Below are 21,683 nucleotides of genomic sequence, written 5' to 3'. Positions count from 1 at the left end.
CAGATTGCACAACGGTACGCCGGTCCCACTGGCGCCGTCGACGGCAGATCGGGTTTCTAAGAAATCGATCGGAAAATAGACTTAGTAAATTTCGCTCCTTTTATGGTTGGAGTAAAAAGTTGTTCTCGTGTGACGTCCGTGAAATTAATTCAATTGCAGATGTCTTGAGGATACTTTTAGAAATCAGATCTAATTGGTATTTAGGTACGTCTGGTAGGCTGTGTTATAAAAACCATTGACCTTTGTATATCCCATCTATATGGACCACGTTTAGATATTAAATTAAAATAAGACAGTCAAATTAGCCACTCATAGAGTAGGCCTACTCTGCTGTTAAAATTATGTATACAGTTTTTTTTTTCGATTTGATTTCTGTGTTGTTTGAATTTTAACACAAAAGATGCTTTACAAGTGTCATTTCAGTTTTGCTTCATCGAAACGTATTTCTTGATTTTATACAAGATCGCGCCACTCAACCTACACTCATCTCCATTCATACTTGGCTTAATACCTACTTTGTATTGTCTCCATTTCATTTAAAATGATAAAGTATAAAGTATGAAGATAAATAGTCAACGCTTTGTAAGAAAACCAATCTACCACATTGATGGCTCACTTGAAAGGTCTTTTCATACTTGCTAGCTTCAGCTTTCATCTTGGAAATGTCTACTTGTAGTGTATAATATATGTGACTGGTATGTGTGAAGAAAATGTTATCAGTTGAACTTTGTGGTTGTGGATGATAAAAGGTACTCTCGCGTTGAATAACTGTGGAGAAAGAGCAACCTCTATATACGAGAAGTTCCTTCTGTTCAAGTTTACTTCCTTTCGTCATTAGGCCTATAGTTAGTAAGAAATTGGCATAAAAGAAATGATGTCACAATGTCAGTTGTTTAACAAGTGTAATTAATTGTCAGATCAGCTGTTCCATTCTTGCATTGTTGTTATTCAACAAGAGGTTTGTTGAAATAGAATATTGAGAACGTTACACCCGTATATAGAATTCCTTTTCATTTAATCTTTTTCGCAGGGTTTATAATTTATATGATTTGCCCTACTTCGGACAACGCTTTCTTAACTTAGCCTGTTCAAATTGGTCAAACGCACAATAAAGGTAAACTATCATTCGCCCATTCAACTCCTTCTTCGTAAAATTGATTATTTCCGTAGTATCAATGGCATTTGAATACAAAATTACAAATCCCATCTTTAATATAGACCAGGCGTGGCACTTAGTTAAACCACAGATAATATACTAATATTATGGTGGTCTATTGTCTGTGGTTAAACCTGCTATTCGCGGGGTGAGTAAACGTGTTATTTTTCTCCTTTATTTTCGCTGTTATTATATTTGTTGTGGCACGACAGGTTTTATAGTTTTAAAAATTCTTTACATTTTGTATTGTTTAAACAGTTGGTGAATCCCACATAAATTATCAATTAGCATCAGCCCATTCTATCACAGACTCTATTCAGTTCCTTTTTGATTCTAAAACAGGTGACAAATTTTAACAGGTCTATCGGAATGCTCAGATCTATCCATAGTCAATGATCCACTCCCCCATCATTCTACCCCAGGAGGATTTATATTAAAACTGTTTAATTTTGTAAATCTGATGCTTACTAACGTTATTATTTATTTATCTATACAACACGTCATAAAATGTACAGCTTGAATTAGGTTAACCCACTTGAAAAAGTCATTACATAAGATACGCAAATAAAGGATAAAGAACTTATTCATATTACGTTTTGGTTTGTTCTCACCTAATACAGGTTACCTGTTATCAGAGGGTGAGGATGGGTTTTGAAAAAAATCCGAAATATGAACTTTTTTCTAAATATATGGAGAATATACCACGTGGAGTATGAAAAATAGTACTGTCGCGGTGCGTAAAAGTAGACATTTGATCCAATAGAACTTGAACTGCGTGCGACACTTATTTGGATTCTAAACCTTCGCGGGTATTTAGAGATCGCCGAGCCGCTGCAACATTTTGTCGGTGCATAAAACCGGCCTTATAGATTCCGCCATGCCAATAACCATGTAGTTTTGCAACCTCATCAACATCATAAGAGTTGTCAGGCTCATTACCCCCCCCCCCCCCCCCCTCTACAACCGAGAACAACTTTTTCCTCCTTCGTCTTTTTGCGGCTCACAAGGCCGGGCACATGTCAACTAAAATTAATTCTACAGGCGAGCCTAATCGGTAAACATATTTTTATGGAGTTGTTTTTCACGTCAAGATCCAAGATTGCAGAAACCCCAGCTGATTGTTTTGTACCTTTTCTGGTTTCGTTTTGCAATTTTAATATCCATTATTGATGATACTTGTGAGATGATTTATCAGTTTCGAATTAATTCTGCTGTTTAGCCTCGTAATGTTTAATTTGCTTAACTCTCGATCTGCTTGAATAGTTTTTAAGAATTAGTCCATATAGTGCTCAATTGGAATTATTGTTCAATTCCATAAAGCATGGTACATATGTTTGTCTCTTGAAACTTATATTATGAAACTCCATAACCGTAACTTCATAAAAGTAATGTAGTACTTTTATGAAACCGATTTTCATAGCTATGCTGTTATTTCCTCTTGTAAGTTCACAAAACGTACACAATTTTTATTTGGAAAGAAAAATTAAAATTTACTTTAATAAATAAGGCTGACTAACCTATAGAGTAATAGAGTACTTGTCACAGGGGAAAAATAAAGTTGTAATATACTAATCACCATTGTTTAAAAAAAATCACTAAACTATCAAACAATTTTAGCGAATTTTATCAGGCATTAGAACAACAGTTCGTCCAAATAACTAGGTCATACAAATAACTACACTATTTCCAACTTCATGACGTCCATATCTAGAATGTCAAATTGTACATTATTAAGTTAGTGAAAAATTAGAGTTTTGGCCAAAAGTTTATGATATTTTTGCAACAAAAGTATCTATCCGTTCCTTCTAGGCCTACTCAAAGGCTGCTTATGTTTTCTGTATTTTATATGTGATGATATTGTATCACAAAACACATCCGTATGTTTCGTTTTTGCGTGACATTATTGAACTATGAAAAACGAACTTATTCTCTTCTAATTATTTAATTTATGAAGTTGTACTTACAGTGTAGGCCTAATTCAATAGAAATAGCTGCATGTTGATTTCTATTCAATAGAAAGTACAGGCATTAGGTAAGAAGGTATCATGATATACAATGATTTAGGTACTACATCTGCTCTTTAGCGTATAAAGCATTCTCGACGGGGGGGCCACCAGTTGACCGACAAGATACTTGGTCGTCTTGCCACTAGACCGTCTTTTTTAATTAAATAGATAAATACTGAAAACCAGTACGTCGACAAGTTATTTCATCGTCAGTCCAGTTGACCGGCCTGTAAATCTAAATTATTATATACGAGAAACCAACTTGTCGTCAATCCTCCCGACCGACTTACCACTTGCTCGTCTTTTAGGTGGGGATGTGTTGAGCGGCAGTGCCAGCGGCGCGCGCAGCTGTGGAGGGCACTGCAGGCGTACCAACTTCTGTATCTTGTAGCGGCGGTTTTCATTCCGACGATTTTCAGCTATCACAATGCAGCGGACTAGCGAGGTTCTTATTACGTGTAATTGTTTGTTTCTCAATCGATATTTTGTTATACACAGTACAGTGAATATAAATAGGCCTATATTAGTTTACTTCAATGAAATAAATGTTTTATTTAGCTAAATAAATAAAAATACGCCGATTGAACAAATAAAATTGTTACAGACAACAGGAAGTCCTTAATATGATCAAAAAAGTGTTTATCTTTATTAAAAAATTACTGAAATTTGTAAATTTACTGCTGGCGACAAGGGTGGTGCCATACATAGGTTTATCAATAAATAAGATAAACATGGACAACCTTATGCAGCTATAAGTCAGGAAACATTTGTAGAAACATTAAAAAGCAATACCAATTTATGAAATATGATAAAATATTTACAGGAAATGTTGATTACTGTATATACATCGTGAGTATCTCCAGCAGTTACACACTGGTGATCTTTGAGTTGGCTCTTTTAAACTCATTGATTATTACTTTTTTTCGTTTTGAAATAAATTCTGTATTACTTTGAAATTGCTCGAATTCGAGCAACATGTACACGAGTTTGAATATTAAATTAACTAACATATTTATGTAATAGGAGGGTCAAATATTGTTAACAGTGGTGAGGTAACTACCGTTACATTTATTCAATTGAGAGATAAATACAAATTGATAATACCGGTTATTTAAAGCTTTGTTGTCTATTTTTCCCTCTCTTAAAAAAATAAAATAAAGAATGAATTTAGACTTTTGGTGACATTAGTTTGTACTATTTCTCCTTAAATGACACTGCTGTCTTGGTAAGCAATAGTTATCTCGGTAAACTATTTATTTGCTGAAGTGCACAGTGTGCTACTTAGCCTGAGAAACATCTTTTGTTTTATGATTTTGTTGTAGGCCTATTGAAAACCTTGTCAAGAAGGAATTCCCATTGCCTGTGTTACTGGGGAGAAGTTTTTCTTAGTAAAGTCTGTAGACGTCTTCGGTTTTACACAGAAACATGTAATTATAATTGAAGAAGTACATGTTTTATCCTCTCACGTTGTTGCGTGGACAATACTATGGTAATTCAATTCTGTGTACTTCAATTGTCTAACTGGCCCTAACTGACGCATCCTTGTTTTTTTTTTACTAAATAATGTAGTCTTTACTTCCGTGGATCTTTGCGTTTTATTGTTTAACTGTCCTCAAGTAAGTCTGTGTTCTGAGTAAGTACTTCAAATGCACGGCACTACTGTATATTCAGATTTTCTAATGAACTATCATAGATAAAAGGAGTATAGACATGTATGTATGACAGAGTATGTCTACTCCTTTTATCTATGGTACTATTTCCAAGTTCATCTGGACGACCCTGCAAATCGTTTCTATTAAAAAAATTGTATTTGGTTTATGTTTATGAACTTGTATGAGTGTTGTTAACTAAAGCTAAATTCACATCAAATTAATTAATTTAATTTATTTTAATAGTATTTCTAATTAATTTCAGTTTTAAGAACATATAGTAAATAAATCCTTGTTGAAACGGCTGTACTATCCATGCAATTATTGTCAAACTATATGTTTAAAGATTCCTGGACGGCAATGTTATAATACTAGTTGGAGCAGAGGTACTGGATCTAGGGTTAATACAGTTTTGTGACGTGTAAGGTATATCACATGCAGAAGTCTCTCTCCCTCTCTCTCTCTGTCTTTGGATGTGTAGGGTTGGCGAGGGTTGTAAAATTGCTGAAAGTGAAAGGGACGTGGCTGGCGCTACGTTCCTAGTTTTTGGCCTCTTGATGCTAACACTGGGTCGGATACTCGAGATCAAACAACAGCGTGTGTTTAGTACAAAATTGGGTCCACAGTCACATCTATCTATCTATATATTAATAGGCAAGCATGTTTCTTTAAAACCTTTTTTCTCAGCTCGCGTGTATCGTAGGAAAAATCTACGCATACCGTTAGAAAGCTAATTTCCTGTAGGTGTGCAGAATCCCTTTATAAATTAAAATAGGCTCAAAAATAAGCACAAAAAATGAATTTGAAATTAAAAAAAATTAACATGGGTATTATGGGTTGCTATGGTGATGACGAAATAACAACACAATATAAACAGAAAATCAAAACAAATGGAAGACATTCCAATCACATGTTTTATTTACAGTGTGGGGTGAAAATAGAGAAGGTTGTACAAAACATACTTTTGGTCGATTTTTCGACCACGGGGCGTGCTCTCGTACTTATTTAATACGCAAGCAGGATTTTTGTGACAATTATTCCTCCGAAACTACTGAACCGATTGACATGTTTTTGGTGTCATTGGAAAGAGCGTAACGTGAAGTTGTGCAGGAAACTTTCTTTTTAGGTAAATAATTAGAGAGTGAGGCCCTGGGACCCTTTAAAGTTTCGTATTTCTCCATAAGATTAACACGGGAAACAAACATTGTTTTGAAACTCCAGCTGTTGTCAGGAATTAAATATTAATAATTAGTTGCTCCCCATGGAAGCATGAGAGTTCTGTAGAGTTTGTAGCCTACACCGTATTGTCTACAAATTGGCTAAATAACTTAGGTACAGTACATTATAAAAGCTGACAGACTTTTTATTTTGACTTAAATTGTAAGCTTACCATTTCCCGTCCATGGGCAGTTTGATAGTTAAAAATAACCCTTTAAACTGGAATAGGACTGTTATGTAAATTGTGAGTATTTCCATTAGTTAATAATCTTTTAGTTGACTCTTTTAAAATCATCGGAAATTATGACTGTTATTAGTTTTTTAACAAGTCATTTGTTTATATGTAACTCCTGTACTTCTTTGCAATTGCTCGATTTCGAGCAACATGTACACTAGTTAAGCTATAATTTTATACAATAGCTAAGATATTCCACATTCCAACCAAATATCTGGCCGAAAGTAGTTTTTGATTGCATTTTAATTGAATAATTTGTAACGAATCGAATTAAACCACGAATCGGACATACCATGATCCGTATGTCAAAATGTATGTTTTAATAGGTGAGGAATCCGATTATGGTATTTTTAAACTTTCGAAAATGTATGGTTTAGGCTGTAGAGATAAAATTACGGTGAAAATCAAATATATAATTTAAACGATTTTTTGTGTTGAAATTCTAAAATAAAATTCTTAACTCCTACCCCAAAATATGCCGATTCATAATGTTTATTACAACTATGATCGATAATGTAGCCATAAGGTCAATACAAATTCTTATATTTCGCGCGACGATTATGAAAATATATAGGTTTTTATTAAGGAACGGATTGTACAAATATATTGATCCGTATGTCGAAATGTATGTTTTAGTAGGTGAGGAATACGATTTTGGTATTTTCAAAGTTTCGAAAATGTATGGTTTAAGCTGTAGAGAGAAAATTACGGAGAAAATCAAATATTGATTTTAAAAGATTTTTTGCGTTGAAATTCAAATATAAAATTCTTAACTCCTACCCCAAAATATGCCGATTCATAATGTTTATTACAACTAACTATGATCGAAATTTAAACTGTGTCTATTTAAACTGTGCGTGACACAATGATGATAATATCTTACTTTTGTCATTTTTGGCTAGATGAGCTAATACGATAAAAATCAATGGCAGCGTTATTAAGAAATGTAAGCATTTCAAGTTGATCGAATAGTGGAACTAATTATGTGGAATGTTTTCTGAATAGCATTAGACACTGTGACGTTTGACTTATTTCCAAAGTCAACGAACACTGATAACCAGTGCAAATTTTAATCCAATATACCATGTGGTCCTATTGTGGTTTAATGTCAAATGCTCTTTCATTTTCAAGATGAGCTCGCTCGCATCAATCAAACACGTCCTGGTTGATGTTCGTTTACTACGCTCAATCCGGATATTGTGGCTACACAAATACCAATAAAAATAATCAATTATAATCAGCTATTCGCTTAGTTAATTTTGAAATATTTAAATTGTTCAGATCAGACAAATTGACAACAAAAATTGCGTTGTAAAAAGTCACTATGAGATATTGCTGATGAAGGTATGCGAAGGGGTGGCAAGGTCATCCAACGCGGCTTCTCTTTCATCTACGCAGTTCTAGGCTTCTCTGGACTTCCCCAATACTTTCGTTCTCACGCCGATGAAGGACAGGTCAGGTTGATTGGAAATGGAAAGAAGTTGTAAAAGGTGCTTGTCATATTTATGATAGTCTCTATTCATTTAGGGCTTATAAGGGTGTTGTTAAGTTAGGGAAAGCAGACGCGGTGGCGTTCTTTTGAAGATATTGACCGCCCTAGTGGCAAGTCCCGCACCCGTGGACTTTCCCCAAGACTTCGGTTCTCACAGTGATGTACGTCCAGAGAATTGTAAATTAAAACTGATTTATATAAGTTCTTCGTTATTTTTACGATAGTACCTTACCTATTCGGTGAAGGTTTTTAGGGGTGTTCTTAAGTAAGAGAATAGGGATGACAGACACGGTGGCGTTCTTTAAAAGTGGTAGGTCCCGCTCCCGTCAACTTAAATATTTGAAGGGTTTGGTATTTTTTTTGTTTGGAGCAAATATAAGCATTTGTCAATTATATAAGGCAAGGACTATACAGATCTTAGCATACACAGCATATACAGCAAATACAGACATTATTTTCTTCCGCGTTCTCTTCCCATTGCGATTACTTATATAGTTAAGTCTTTTTTGTTTTACTTGCGATATCAGTAATGCTCCATATTTATTATGTTGCCAATTTATTGTTAATTTGTATTTTTCAAGTTTCTATGTTAGTTTTACCTGATATTCTCACAGCAATGGCCTTTTCGAACAGAAACAAGTAATATTGGCACGGGCTTGGAAATATGTTTCAAATCAGGCGAAAGTACTTGGAATCACACGATTAGCCGACATTTATGTTATAGAAAGGATTTCATGTGTTCTAAATAACAATCTCTCTAGACATCGCCAGAAGTTATTTTACCATCCATGCGATTCGGGCAACTTTGTCTAGCGATCCTTTAAGCTCGTGATACCCAACATCTGTTGACCGTTATTAAGTCACTGGTATCGCGGTTGGTTAGTAAGTATTCCTTTGGTTAGTAATACATCATAAAACCAAAATACATTAAATAATCAATGCTCAATAGCATTCATAGGAATGCCCTTTTCCTTTGTATTGTATTTTGTAATTTGTTACTCTAGTATAGACTAGTTGTTTCCAGTTAATATTAACTATACAGTACCTATTTAAAAATCATTAAAAAAATTTAATTACCTTTTAACTTCTCAATACAAAAAAAGGAATAATTTTAAGCGCTTAACTTTTAACTAACCGTAAATAAAAATCTTAAGCTCAATACTGTTTTAATAAAGGTTTTAACAGAGTAGGCTTAGAATACTGACTGACAGACCAGTTAAAATGTTTATCTTACTTTTAAAATGTTAAATAAGAAACTCTTCACATACCATGTCTTTTTGTAAACACTCTAACGTCTTCAGCCAAATGACCTTGGTTTCGTTGTTCTTTAACCATTATTTTTAGATCATCAAAAGCGCGGCATCTTGAAATTGTTACGTACAATTCCCCATGCAGCTCTAGCAGATAAAGACCAACTTTTCGAGGACGAATTTTAGAGGAACACTCTTTTTCCAGCTGAACTTCAAGTAATAATTTCAAGACTTCATCATTCATAACTTTCGCCATTAATCTGGTTCTATTAACCAGTCCTTTTTTTGGATTTAATTTTCTTAGTAAAATTACAATTACACCTTTTTTGACATAACTTGCGAGGAGGTAAACCCTTATCGAGGAGGAAAATATGTCATTCTGAACAGTGTACAGACAAAACTCTAATTTTATTTGCAGATATTTTATATACAGCACCATTTGATTAACTGTATTTTTTCACTTCTATAACAGATTTCGTTTCTCATGACGCTTGATGAACGACTTATACACCTAATAACAACTTACTTAAATAGGCAATCCTAACGAACTACTGTTGCAGTAAACTTAACTGTTACACATGTTTGAAATTTACAACATCTTGCATAATTACAATACTTTGTGCCTGTTGGCTACTATGAATCGTTTGGATTAATTTAGGATATTAAACTTTTTTGATATAGGCCTACACAAGGTAAATTGACCTCCATGTTACCCAAAATTATACACAGGTCCTATATATATACTAGTGTACATGTTGCTCAAATTCAAGCAATTGCAAAGTATTACAGGGGTTATTTCAAAACCAATAACAGTCATATTTAAAAAAGTTTAACTCAAAGTTTAAAAAGAGTTTAAAAAGAGTCAACTCAAATATTACCATTGTGTAACTCAGACCCTGATTACCTAAATCCCTGATCTTCGTTATTGATAAACCTTAAGCATTCCGGCTGGCATTGGCATTCTCCTTCTCAAAATGCCTCGCTGTACAGGCAACACATGTCATTGATAGAGGGTCAAATTGAGAACGAAAAGTCTTTTAGGGGTAGTGTTAGCTCGCATTCGTAACCTAATAGTTGAGATTGTCCAGGGTCAGGTGCTGACGTGTACGCCTCCTTTCTATGTTTCGTTGTTGTCGCGTCGGAGGCATTTAAAAGAAAAAAACAACAAATAAACAAATTATAGCTACACAAAACAACGATAAATGCACAAATTTAAGTTACAATCATGCTAACACGATCTGTCATAGCGACACAAAGCAACGATAAATATATAAATTCAAGATACAACCATACTAACACGGTCCGTTTTCGTTTTGGGGGTTATGTTTACACAAACTCAAATAGTAAATAAATTTACTCAATGCGTTTCATTGAATCGAAAAATAAATAACAGTAATTAAACTATACAGCTGATCAAAATGTAAACAATTATGTTCTTCATAAGGATAACATGGGAACTTTCAAAGCCACTGGGGCAGAACCCAAGGGACTTTGTAAAAAATGTAAGGCCAGTTGGCAAATCTACGCGACACGCTCTTTCCAATGAGATGTCAATGGATACAATCGGTTAAGAAATGGCGGAGGAGTTCAACCGACAAAGTTTCATGTAGCGTATTAATTATATATTATATATATACACCATATTACCACACTACAAATGTAATTCTACAATATACGGTACGTAGTTTTATCCAAACAAACGATCAAAACCCCCTAATGATATTGTTATTTGATTCAATAGTCAATGCACATAAGCGAGTCTTATCTTTCAAAGCAGATTAAATAATACAAAGGCAGAGGAATGCGCGAGAACGAGGTCACTTCACGGTTGCTATAGAAACGACGAAACTATCCATTAGAATTGCGCGCCAACGTCAACTAAACTCCAGACTGTATAAACACGCCGAATGTGTAGTGTTCGACGGAGCTAGGCTACTTTCAGTTGGCAAGACTGGCTTCTAGCCTCGAGCGACGTGGTTCAACCACGAGAAGCGCCTCAAACTCCTGGGTAATCCCCGGTTAGCTCCTCCCACTCTGCCCCCTATCCCCACCTAAAAGACGAGCAAGTGGTAAGTCGGTCGGGTCGATTGACGACAAGTAGGTTTCTCGTATATAATAATTTAGTTTTACAGGCCGGTCAACTGGAATGACGATGAAATAACTTGTCGACGTACTGGTTTTCAGTATTTATCTATTTAATTAAAAAAGACGGTCTAGTGGCCAGACGACCAAGTATCTTGTCGGTCTACTGGTAGGCTCCCTTCTCGACGCCGTATACATAGAATGACCACAATACAATGCAGGAATGTCGAACGTTTGCTGGCTATGTGATGAAGGAGCGTACACAATCACAGACTATAGACTAACGTTACTACACAAGTTACTTGGATACGCTTTGTCAACGTAGCTATAAAAAAAATATATGTAGTATTTTTTGTATGTATTTTTGTATGTATTTTTTGTATGTATTTTTTGTATGTAGTAGTCTTATATGTAGTATTGAAAACCGTACGACGGATGCTTGCTTTGTAGCACATCGTGTTTCTTTTCTGATACTTTTGTGGTTTTTATCAAAATAAATTTTACTTAAAGCTTAAATCAATCGGAAATTATTTTTTTAATCTTTTTAAATAATTTTAATGGAGTCTAAACCTTCTATTATGATAAAGTTACATGAAATGGTTATGTTATCAGTACGTAGCGAATCCCACATAAATGATCAATTAGCATCAGCCCATTCTATCACTGACTCTACTCAGTTCCTTTTTGATTCTAAAACAGGTGACAAATTTTAACAGACCCATCGGAATGCTCAGATCTATCCATAGTCAATGATCTACTACCCCATCATTCTACCCCAGGGGGATTTGTATTAAAACTGTTTAATTTTGTAAATCAGATGCTCACAGAACTAACGTTACAACACGTCATAAAATGTACAGCTTGAATTATAAAAATGGTTTTAAAAACAATCCGAAATATGCAATTTTTCAAAAAAATATATGGATAACTAGCAGAGTACCAGTCCTTCGTACGGGGTTGGCATATACTGTAAGTATAAAATGCTTTGTTATATCTTACCTCAGAGTAATAAATATTACTCTGAGATCTTACTCAAGCTTTGCGTTTGAAATGTAGGAGGACAAAGTTTAGAATTCATTCCTACTCCTGGAATGTCAGTTATTAATAAATATATAATGTTACCTTACCGTACACTACTACCAGGGCTAGAGATACACCATTTTGGAACGGACAAAGTTTGATCAAATTTGGTTCTTTAAATTTATTGTATGCTACTTTAGAGAATAACACATCTACCTTAGCCATAATGTTCTAACACTGCATCTAAATAATAGAAAAACAATTATCAAACATTCGCAGAATATCACAAATTATTCATTAAATTTAAAACATAAATATAACTGTAAACAATCCTACTTTGACAGATTGAAGCTGTTGTCATAAATGCAAAAAATAACAGTGCTGCACCCTGTTGGTAATCTTTATAACTTTTTAATGCTATTGCATATCATAGAACCAGATTGTTTAATTGAAACAGCTGACTAAATTCTTTAATTCCCTTTAAATATACATAATCCTAAGGTTAACATGGGGAACTACAGAGCCACTGGGGCCGAGCCCGAAAGGAGTTTTGAGATTAAAATAGGCCTATATGTTAATCGGGAATGTGAACTATCATCATGCCAAATTTCAGGCTAATCCGTCCAGTGGTTTATCCGTGATTGAACTTCAAACAAACAAACAAATAAACACACGAACAGAATTACACTGATACAGTATTCTGACCCCCAAATCGCATGTTTACATCGCAAGTCATAGAGATTTATACGACCAGGAAAGCAGCAATGACAGTGTTGTCTCAAACAGTCACAAGTTAGATTGACCTTGTGTAGTGTTGGTGTTGGTTAGCCTGTTTATAGTTTGTACGCAAGTGAAGCCCTTCAGTCGGCGTCACAACAATACGTCATGTTGAACTTACCCGCCAGAAACGCGGCGTCAATTTTGGAGGGAGATTTGATGGATAAAAAATAAATGTAGACCGTTGAACAGGGGTTATTGATAATTATTTTTTAATATTTGATGAATAAATGTATTTTTTGGTTCATTTATAACTGAGCGCATCCGATTTGTGTGATACATGAGTTCTGTATTATATTTCTGAAGAGGAAAATGTATTATTATAGATTGCATTGATCCATGCATAGGTTCTATCCTAAAGAAAGATGGTTGTATTGTGATCCCAAATAGGTTAAGGTGCAACGAAAAACTTGCCTCATTCTACGGATAGTAAATTTCAACATTGATATCATGACAAGGTCAATACTTTTTTGTGCAGTTTGAAATTTAGTAGTTGGTATAATTGTGTAATATAAGTCTGAACAGTTAATTTATAAGGACCAAGGGGTGCTTAATTAATGCAAAGTAACCCTGATTTCAAATTGCGTCAAGATTAAAAAAGTAGTAATACGGCTATATTTTTTTCCAAAATAATTCTTGGTTTAATAAGGCAAAGGCAAAGTGAATTTCCAACAAGAATCGTGTTTATAAATTCTTTGGGAATCAAACATAGACACCACAGTTAATCGTTACCATTGACTATAAATCCTTTCGTTACTGTGTGACGGAATTAAACACGATGCAAACCGTCCGTTTGAACAATTCTGATTATTGTTGCTCATATAATTGTATGTAATTAATATTTCAATCTATTGAAACCTCTTAACATCAACTAAAATTAAACTTGAAAAGAAACGTTATTTATTTATTAAATAAATCAAAATTTTAAGAAAAATGCTGCATCCTGGTTGAAATGTAATTATTATTTTGATTTAATGAACAATCGTCAAAAACATCGACCCTGCCAGGATTCGAACCTGGAATCTTCTGATCCGTAGTCAGACGCGTTATCCGTTGCGCCACAGGGCCTCTTGTGTACGTTTGGGGTGGCAAAACAATCGGCCCTTGGCAACCGGTTTTCGGACACAAAGACTTGTCTAAAACAATTAGTCAAACAGCTAGGGTTAGGAATAAGGGGGCTAAAATTATGAGAAAATCTTTTGATAAAAATATTGCCAAATTGTAGATTTAAGATTTTATTTATGCGTAAATAAACTACATGTTTTCAGTAAAACAACAATTCAATGTTTGTCCCTAATTCTTTGTACTCAGTATTGTAAAAGCTAAATTGTTATATTTTCATCCTGCAATAATTGGTAGGGTGTCAGCCAATTGCGCCAATCCTAATATATATAATAAATTGAGTTTGGAGCGTTAACCAATAATGTTAACAATGCCAAAGGCGATGATGAGCATTTCAGAATAAACACATTCATAAAAGATTTGTCTGCCGTAAAAGTATATTGAGCTGATATCCTCTTAGCCTATAGTTGCTTAACTTCAGTGCTTCATAAGGACTGTTTCAACACTTAAATCAACCACTACCCTAAATCTGAATTATTAAAAACTATCTTGATAGGGATAAACTAAGGCAACATCACCCCATATTCACGTTTATAAACCGTGAAATGCTGCGAAAGGTGTTTCCACGGATATCTGTTCTGATTCGGGGTTGTTTCTGAGTTATAACACTGAGTTGTCTACATTTCTTTATACTGTTACTGCTACAGTATAGCCATTAAAAAAAATAGTGCCCCTAAAAGCCCGGGTCCGTTTGCTCGTCCACCATCCCAGTTTTCAAGGGCCCTGTGGCGCAACGGATAACGCGTCTGACTACGGATCAGAAGATTCCAGGTTCGAATCCTGGCAGGGTCGAAAATTTTAATCAAACTTATTTGCAGTACGGTAATATATATTCGCAGTATTAATATAATAAACATTTGCAGTTCTCTCAATTTAATACCATAAAATATTTGGATTTTTCAAACCGTTGGATATATTTAAGTGGAACAATGGTTTTTAGGGAATTTCCCATATAGGAAATAAGCTATTACCTTTATTTTTCTTTTTAATACTTTCTTCTGAAATGGCGACCATACAAAGTAGGTTACCGTAGTACTCATGGTAAGACCTGGACTCGGGACCGATTTACTTTTTCGTTTTGAGGCCCCTAGAGGCCAAAAACACCATCCGTTCAAATTCATATATAAAAATATGTCCGTTAGCACGATAACTCGGGTAAAAATGATCCGATTTTATGAAGTTTTGTGTAAACGTGTAAACATACATTTTATTCGAACGAGTTCGTGAACCAGCATGATCGGACTATAGACAGGATTTTAAGGGGTATTTTATAGCGTAAAAACTGGTTTTCCTATTTTTGACAAAAAAAACCATAAAATTTAACCATTTCTTTCCAAACAATTTTGTAGCTAGCTTAAAAAACAAATAATTAGTATATTGAAGCGTTATAATGGAGAATAAGTAAACTGTTGTAGTTTGCTTGTTTATGAGCATATTTTGATCAAATTTGGAAGATGCATTATTTCTTGCTTGACTATCAACATTTTGCAAATAAAACACCTTTTTACGCTCCCTGTTGCAGAGGGAATAAATGTGATATTTTAAGGAGACATTTTAATCCAATCAGGTTCGCTTGCTTAGTCTGCAGGTTTGCTGCGGCGGGGGTATTATTAATCAATTAAAGGTTTAATTTGATTTTCACTTAACGCAAAAGTGTCTTGTTTCAACGAGTTTTTATAATTCTTTTCATACAAGTGACAAGTTTGTAAAGCTTATTGAAGTTTGGCCTACTATGCGAGTCACGTGAAGTTATTGATAGACTCAGCTCAGCACCCACTAATGCATACCAATCTCGTCCTTTTCAGATTTCTTAGTTATTGTTGCTGTACGATGTACAATTCGCCGGTTCGATCATGAGAAAAGCCCGTAGCTTTTATGGTTCGAAAGTGGGCCTATCTTCCTGGATTTAAATATCATTATTATGTATATATAATATTATAATGGCTTGACTGATGAAACAGCTTAGTGAAATAGTTACACTGATCATCTCACATCATTCTTCACTCTTATTTGGCTAAAAACACACACCTAGCTAGGTGGCGTCCCAATCTCATATTGATATACCTAATGACTTTATTTTATTCGAGTTGACATAAGGTCTACATTCACATTCCCATTATACAGTTACATCAACCCCCCCTACATAAAACAAATCCGTACTTTTACTCACAAAGTAATAACGATCTTAACATAATATATCAATATTGATCGAAATCGCTGTCGTTCAATATAATGCAAATTTAAAATTGATTTGAACACGTTTATATAATTTCATATTGCTGAAAATAGTTATAGAGTTATAATTTTGATTTAGATCGATACAAAAAGTTAAGTGACCCCGACGTGATTTGAACACGCAACCTTCTGATCTGGAGTCAGACGCGCTACCGTTGCGCCACGAGGTCTACGAGGGAATCCATAGCTGAGCGTCTACAGCGCTACTAGCGGCTAGTGCTATTACTTGATACTTGTCTCGCCGACCCCAGTATTCTATTACAGTATTATATTCAGGGCCGCTATGAAAATAAAAAAATACCCCGGCCGCAGCAAACCTGCAGACTAAGTGAATTTCCATTTGCCTGATTTGATCTTTAATTAAATCTATTCAAATAACATTAGGTTTAATGAGTACCTATTAAGTTTGCTGCCTACAGGGAGGGCAATAAAGTGTGTTTTTTAGTAAAATATTAATAGCTTAGTATAAAATAAATGGATTTGCCAGGTTTGATCCAAATATATAAATAAACAAGCAAACTACAACAGTTTACTTATCCTCCATAAGAATAACATGGGAATTTTTAATTTACAATTTTCTCCGGAACCAAAAAGCTGAGCTTTTATACAGAAAACACTTCAATATACTAAATTGTTTGTTTTTTAAGCTCTTCAAAATGGTCTAGAGAAAATATGGGAAATTTTAAGTTTTGAGGGTCAAAAACGAGAAAACCCAATTTTTATCTCATAAATCCCCCCATAAAACCCCGTTGCGTTCCCATGGTCCGATCAATCGATCATACTGGTTCGCGAACTCGTTTGAATAAACGTAGGTTTACACGTTTGTACCAAATTTCGTCGAATTATTTTTGCTTGAGCTATCGTGCTACCGGACATATGTATGAATTTGAACGGATGGTGTTTTTTGGCTTCTAGGGACATCAAAATGAAAAAGTAAATCGGTCCCAGGTCCAAGTCTTACCATGAGACCTACGGTAATACCTTGTTCCCTATAGGCCTATGGGAAATTTGCTAAAAAACTAAATATGTAAAATTTACATTTAGTCCAGGCAAGGAATGCTCAAAAATGATATAGTGGGAAATGTTTAAAACACAATTTCTGACTTCGTAACTTTCTTAAGTCCCTATAGTTAGGTGGTAAACGTACAAAAATTCCCTGCCTCTAGCCCTTGTGCTGTGTGGGACGGGGGAGGCTTGAAAGTACAGTTTTTTTTTCAGTTTTTTTGCTGTAATCTCGGAAATCATGCGCCCAAACGAAATTATGGCTATACACAAAATGAAAGCTTATTAAATTGCCAGCAAGTTTGTCATTTACTATTTTTCGATATCTTGTATGCTTTTCGCGTTATTTACTACAAAATATTTATAGATTTTTTTATTTTTTTGACAAGTTAACTGTTAAACGATGCACCCTAAAAATAAATGCTGGGTATAAAGGGTTGTAAATAAGAACATCAAATTCCCTTCAATAATATATTTGACTTTACTACCTTTACCTTCTTCTGTTCAGATCTTAACAAATTAACCATCAGTATGATAAAATTAAAATTTAATTAAAATTTAAGAAAATTAGAATTTAGTTTTGAGCAAGGAATTTGAAGTCTTAAGACAGATGTTGACTAATAGATTTCAATTTATCACCTTACCCAGCCAACTAATTGGTTGAAACATTCACCATTAAGTAAAGTGAGTACCACCCATTATAGCAAATACTGTATATACTTGTGGGCTGCCTATCCAGCTTCCTCACGGTGACCTAGCATTTTTACAGGAAGCATGTTCGCTGAAATTTTTATCCCCAAACGGGAGATGTTTTTATGTTTGACGGTTAAAACTGAATACTTGGAACAGTTTTGATCTAACTTAATACGCCTTTGGTCACTGTAACATTACTTGTAAAAATATACCAACTAACTAATAAATAGTATAGCTCGGTTTTGTTAGGTCCCATCCCCACCAGTTCCTCTCTACCTTGTCCATTACAAAAACAATACAACTACTTACTATACACTATATATACTACTTACTGTACGTACAAATATAGTTTGTAATTGTATGTAACAATACTCAATCCCACTTAGATACCCAGTTATGATGTACACTTTGGTTAAAACTTCATAGGTATTGTTTTAGCATAAAATTTGTATTGCTAATGCTAAACAGTGTGTTTTTCCTTAATTTGCATTTAATCAATCTTGCATAACTGCAATGATATATTCTTTGGTTCTAACCCAACCAAACCTTACAGAGGATTTGTAGATAATTCTAACATTACGACCTGGAAAAAAAGGAGAAAAAAAATACTGGGGCTCGTATGGAAAAGGTCCACCACCTAATATTATTAGTGTTTTTAGGAAAGCCATGGGACTGGTTAGGAATTATAGAAAAAAAGATTTAGTTCAGTTAGCTTTTATGAAAACTAGAACTAGAGTCCTTGGGGCTAATAAATAAACACACAACTCAAAACATATCATTGCTATTTTGTCCCAAATATGAAATACGTGACTTCATCAGAGAGAGTTCATTGAATAGAAAAATGTGTAAATTTCATTTGCATAGATTAAAGGCATTACTGTGCCACACTAGAGTAGTACAAAAAGGGTAGTGTAGATTGTGTCACTATAACATCATACATTTTTATAAATATAATTGAATTTAGTTGGTAGTAATAAATTTAAGTAATTTTGAATTACATTTATTACTACCAACTAAATTCAATTACATAACATAAAAGTAGGACATTAAAAAACAATTCTAGTTTTTTTTTCGAGTTAGTTTTGTTTGAGAACTATTTTCAGAACATTGGTACATTTTGCACCCAGGACTCCAGGCCCGCCTTAGTAGATGGGCCAGGTGTGCTCGGGCGCAGGGTAGCAAGGGATTTCAGGTTTGTTTGGGGGACAAGCAAGAGAACAATTACCCTGCACGGAAGGAGGAGGGGGTGCAATTGTCTCTAAGGCTCTAAGTGCAATGTATCAGATCTCTTATTTATTAGACCTCAATTTTTTATCGTCTCAGAACGCTTAGATATGAGTCAATCTTAGTATGGTTTGTACTGGGACCAAGCTGACCAGCTGGTAGAGCGTGGTAGTCTTCAGTCCCCAAGTTTCTTGGTTCAAATCCTGCCAATCACTGATGGGTTTTAGCTAAATCTGATAATGCTTTGACCCTCTAGTCCTAGTCTTGAGTAATGTACAAAACCCTTCTGGGCTAGAACCTAGTTTTTTAGGATGTTAACCTTCCGTCGGGTGCATTGATTTTAAAGCCGGGTTTTCCTAGGCGCGGAGTTGGCGAGCGGAGAGAGGAACGCGGAGAGCGGACTCCACTTGTCTTAGGCAATTTAATGTTACTGTTTTCCTAGAAGCGGAGCGGAATGCCTTATAATTTCAATTCCGCTCTCCGCGTTCCTCTCTCTGCTGGCCGACTACGTGCCTAGGAAAACCCGGCTTTAAACACCAAAGGGCGCTCACGGAAGTTACCTCCGGGAGTACAAAAACTATACAATGATGAGTAAAAAACATTTTATAATAGCAATAAAACTGTAAAAAAGCATGTTTATGTTAATTAAAAGCGTATAGAAACAGACATCAGGAGAAAGCTCTGAATCTGCTGAAAAAAACCATACCTAACTCAATCCAGTTCAATCCGATTCAGTCAGTCCCAGAGCCGTCGCCGTAAACAGTGTTTGAGAGTCGCAAAAGCGACACATAACACTACAGCGGATGTGTTATGAGTCGCTTTTACGACACATAACACTCGGAGGGTTAAGATGTATATAGAATAGAAAATGTTATAGATAATAAACAATAAAAATTCATAAGTGTTGTGGATAAAATATACTTACTTTTTGTACATAAATAGTAATATCATATAAATTTAGAAAAAAACTGCAGTAGTATGACATAAAAACACCTTTGTCATTTGTTTCAAGGACAACTCATTTTGTCATAGCTCTTAGAAAAAATTATAATAGTGTATGAAACAAAACACCTATGGTCTAATGAAACAAATCATTTCTAGAAGGACTACTCATTTTGTCCCGAAAACAAAGTGAGTTGAACCGAAAAAAAGTTCCCGAACAAACACACCAAAATAAGTGGTCTAGTGGTCTTTCCACTAAACTTTGTTCCCTATCCTTCCTTTCAACACTAGCCAACAATTCCGCAATTCGTTCTTCTTCATCCATTTTATAATATCGCAAAATAAGGTCAAACACAAGGGCGAACACGAAACTCCGGGAACCCTGTTACATCTTAGGGCACACTTCCAGTAGTGACACGAACCACTCCCCAAGGTCAACTGTCAACTGGGAAAGGGGTTAGAGTAGCCGAAACCGATTCCGCGAAAGAGGTGCGTGAGGTACGCAAACTATGGTTCTTATAACGAAAAATGTAGTGACCCGGAGGTAACTTCTGTTATGCGCCCGATGAAGGAAGACGTGCCCGGTGAAGGTCTTCCGTTAAGGGAAGATGTGCTATCTGCTACTAGGTCCCCCTCCCCAAGACCCCTTCTACTCAATCTTATACCACCCTTCTGTGTTGTAGATGCTTGTCTATGCTGTCAAGCAGAGAGCAATCAAGACACGAGGTACGGCAGACAAGACTGTGTCGTGGTGTGGGGAGAGTGTAACCACAGTTTCATGTCACTTATCAGAGTGTTTTGTGTTGTAGATGCTTGTCTACGCTGTCAAGCAGAGAGCAATCAAGACACGAGGTACGGCAGACAAGACTGTGTCGTGGTGTGGGGAGAGTGTAACCACAGTTTCATGTCACTTATCAGAGTGTTTTGTGTTGTAGATGCTTGTCTACGCTGTCAAGCAGAGAGCGATCAAGACACGAGGTACGGCAGACAAGACTGTGTCGTGGTGTGGGGAGAGTGTAACCACAGTTTCATGTCACTTATCAGAGTGTTTTGTGTTGTAGATGCTTGTCTACGCTGTCAAGCAGAGAGCAATCAAGACACGAGGTACGGCAGACAATACTGTGTCGTGGTGTGGGGAGAGTGTAACCACAGTTTCATGTCACTTATCAGAGTGTTTTGTGTTGTAGATGCTTGTCTACGCTGTCAAGCAGAGAGCAATCAAGACACGAGGTACGGCAGACAAGACTGTGTCGTGTTGTGGGGAGAGTGTAACCACAGTTTCATGTCACTTATCAGAGTGTTTTGTGTTGTAGATGCTTGTCTACGCTGTCAAGCAGAGAGCAAGCAAGACACGAGGTACGGCAGACAAGACTGTGTCGTGGTGTGGGGAGAGTGTAACCACAGTTTCCACTACTGCTGCATGTCGCTGTGGGTCAAGCAGAACAATCGCTGTCCCCTCTGCCAGCAAGAATGGTCCATCCAGCGCATGGGCAAGTAGCCCACAGCAAATATGTTTTGTGTCATGTTGGTAATAAAATTGTTTTCAATGTACGTGAGTTATCAAGTTCATTTCTTTGACA

The 21,683-nt window shown here is 35.5% G+C and overlaps 1 protein-coding gene and 3 non-coding genes across 5 annotated transcripts in view; 2 read left to right on the top strand and 2 right to left on the bottom strand.

Annotated features, from left to right (window-relative positions):
• Nucleotides 1-21,654, top strand: part of LOC128988683 (RING-box protein 2) — a 103,468-nt gene extending 81,814 nt beyond the window's left edge. Inside the window, exon 2 of one of the 2 annotated variants that reach the window (XR_008490412.1) lies at nt 20,787-20,881. Coding sequence is in view for 1 of the 2 variants with exons in the window: in XM_054410216.1 (XP_054266191.1) it covers nt 21,417-21,601 (185 nt within the window). In the remaining variant the exon portion in view is untranslated. Of the gene's footprint in view, nt 1-20,786; nt 20,882-21,416 lie in introns of those variants that run through there. The other variant, XM_054410216.1, reaches the window with a different exon arrangement.
• On the bottom strand, nt 13,881-13,953 carry Trnar-acg (transfer RNA arginine (anticodon ACG)). The gene has a single exon. It is a non-coding gene; the product is annotated as a tRNA-Arg (tRNA).
• Trnar-acg (transfer RNA arginine (anticodon ACG)) lies at nt 14,727-14,799 on the top strand. The gene has a single exon. It is a non-coding gene; the product is annotated as a tRNA-Arg (tRNA).
• On the bottom strand, nt 16,341-16,412 carry Trnaw-cca (transfer RNA tryptophan (anticodon CCA)). The gene has a single exon. It is a non-coding gene; the product is annotated as a tRNA-Trp (tRNA).
• Nucleotides 21,655-21,683: the final 29 nt, after the last annotated feature.

Source organism: Macrosteles quadrilineatus, unplaced genomic scaffold (genome assembly GCF_028750875.1).
Source record: "Macrosteles quadrilineatus isolate MER2022 unplaced genomic scaffold, UCM_ALF_1.0 Scaffold_3__2_contigs__length_128488019, whole genome shotgun sequence".
In the NCBI taxonomy this organism is placed as follows: Eukaryota; Metazoa; Arthropoda; class Insecta; order Hemiptera; family Cicadellidae; genus Macrosteles; species Macrosteles quadrilineatus.
This window is presented reverse-complemented; position numbering and strand designations above follow the sequence as displayed.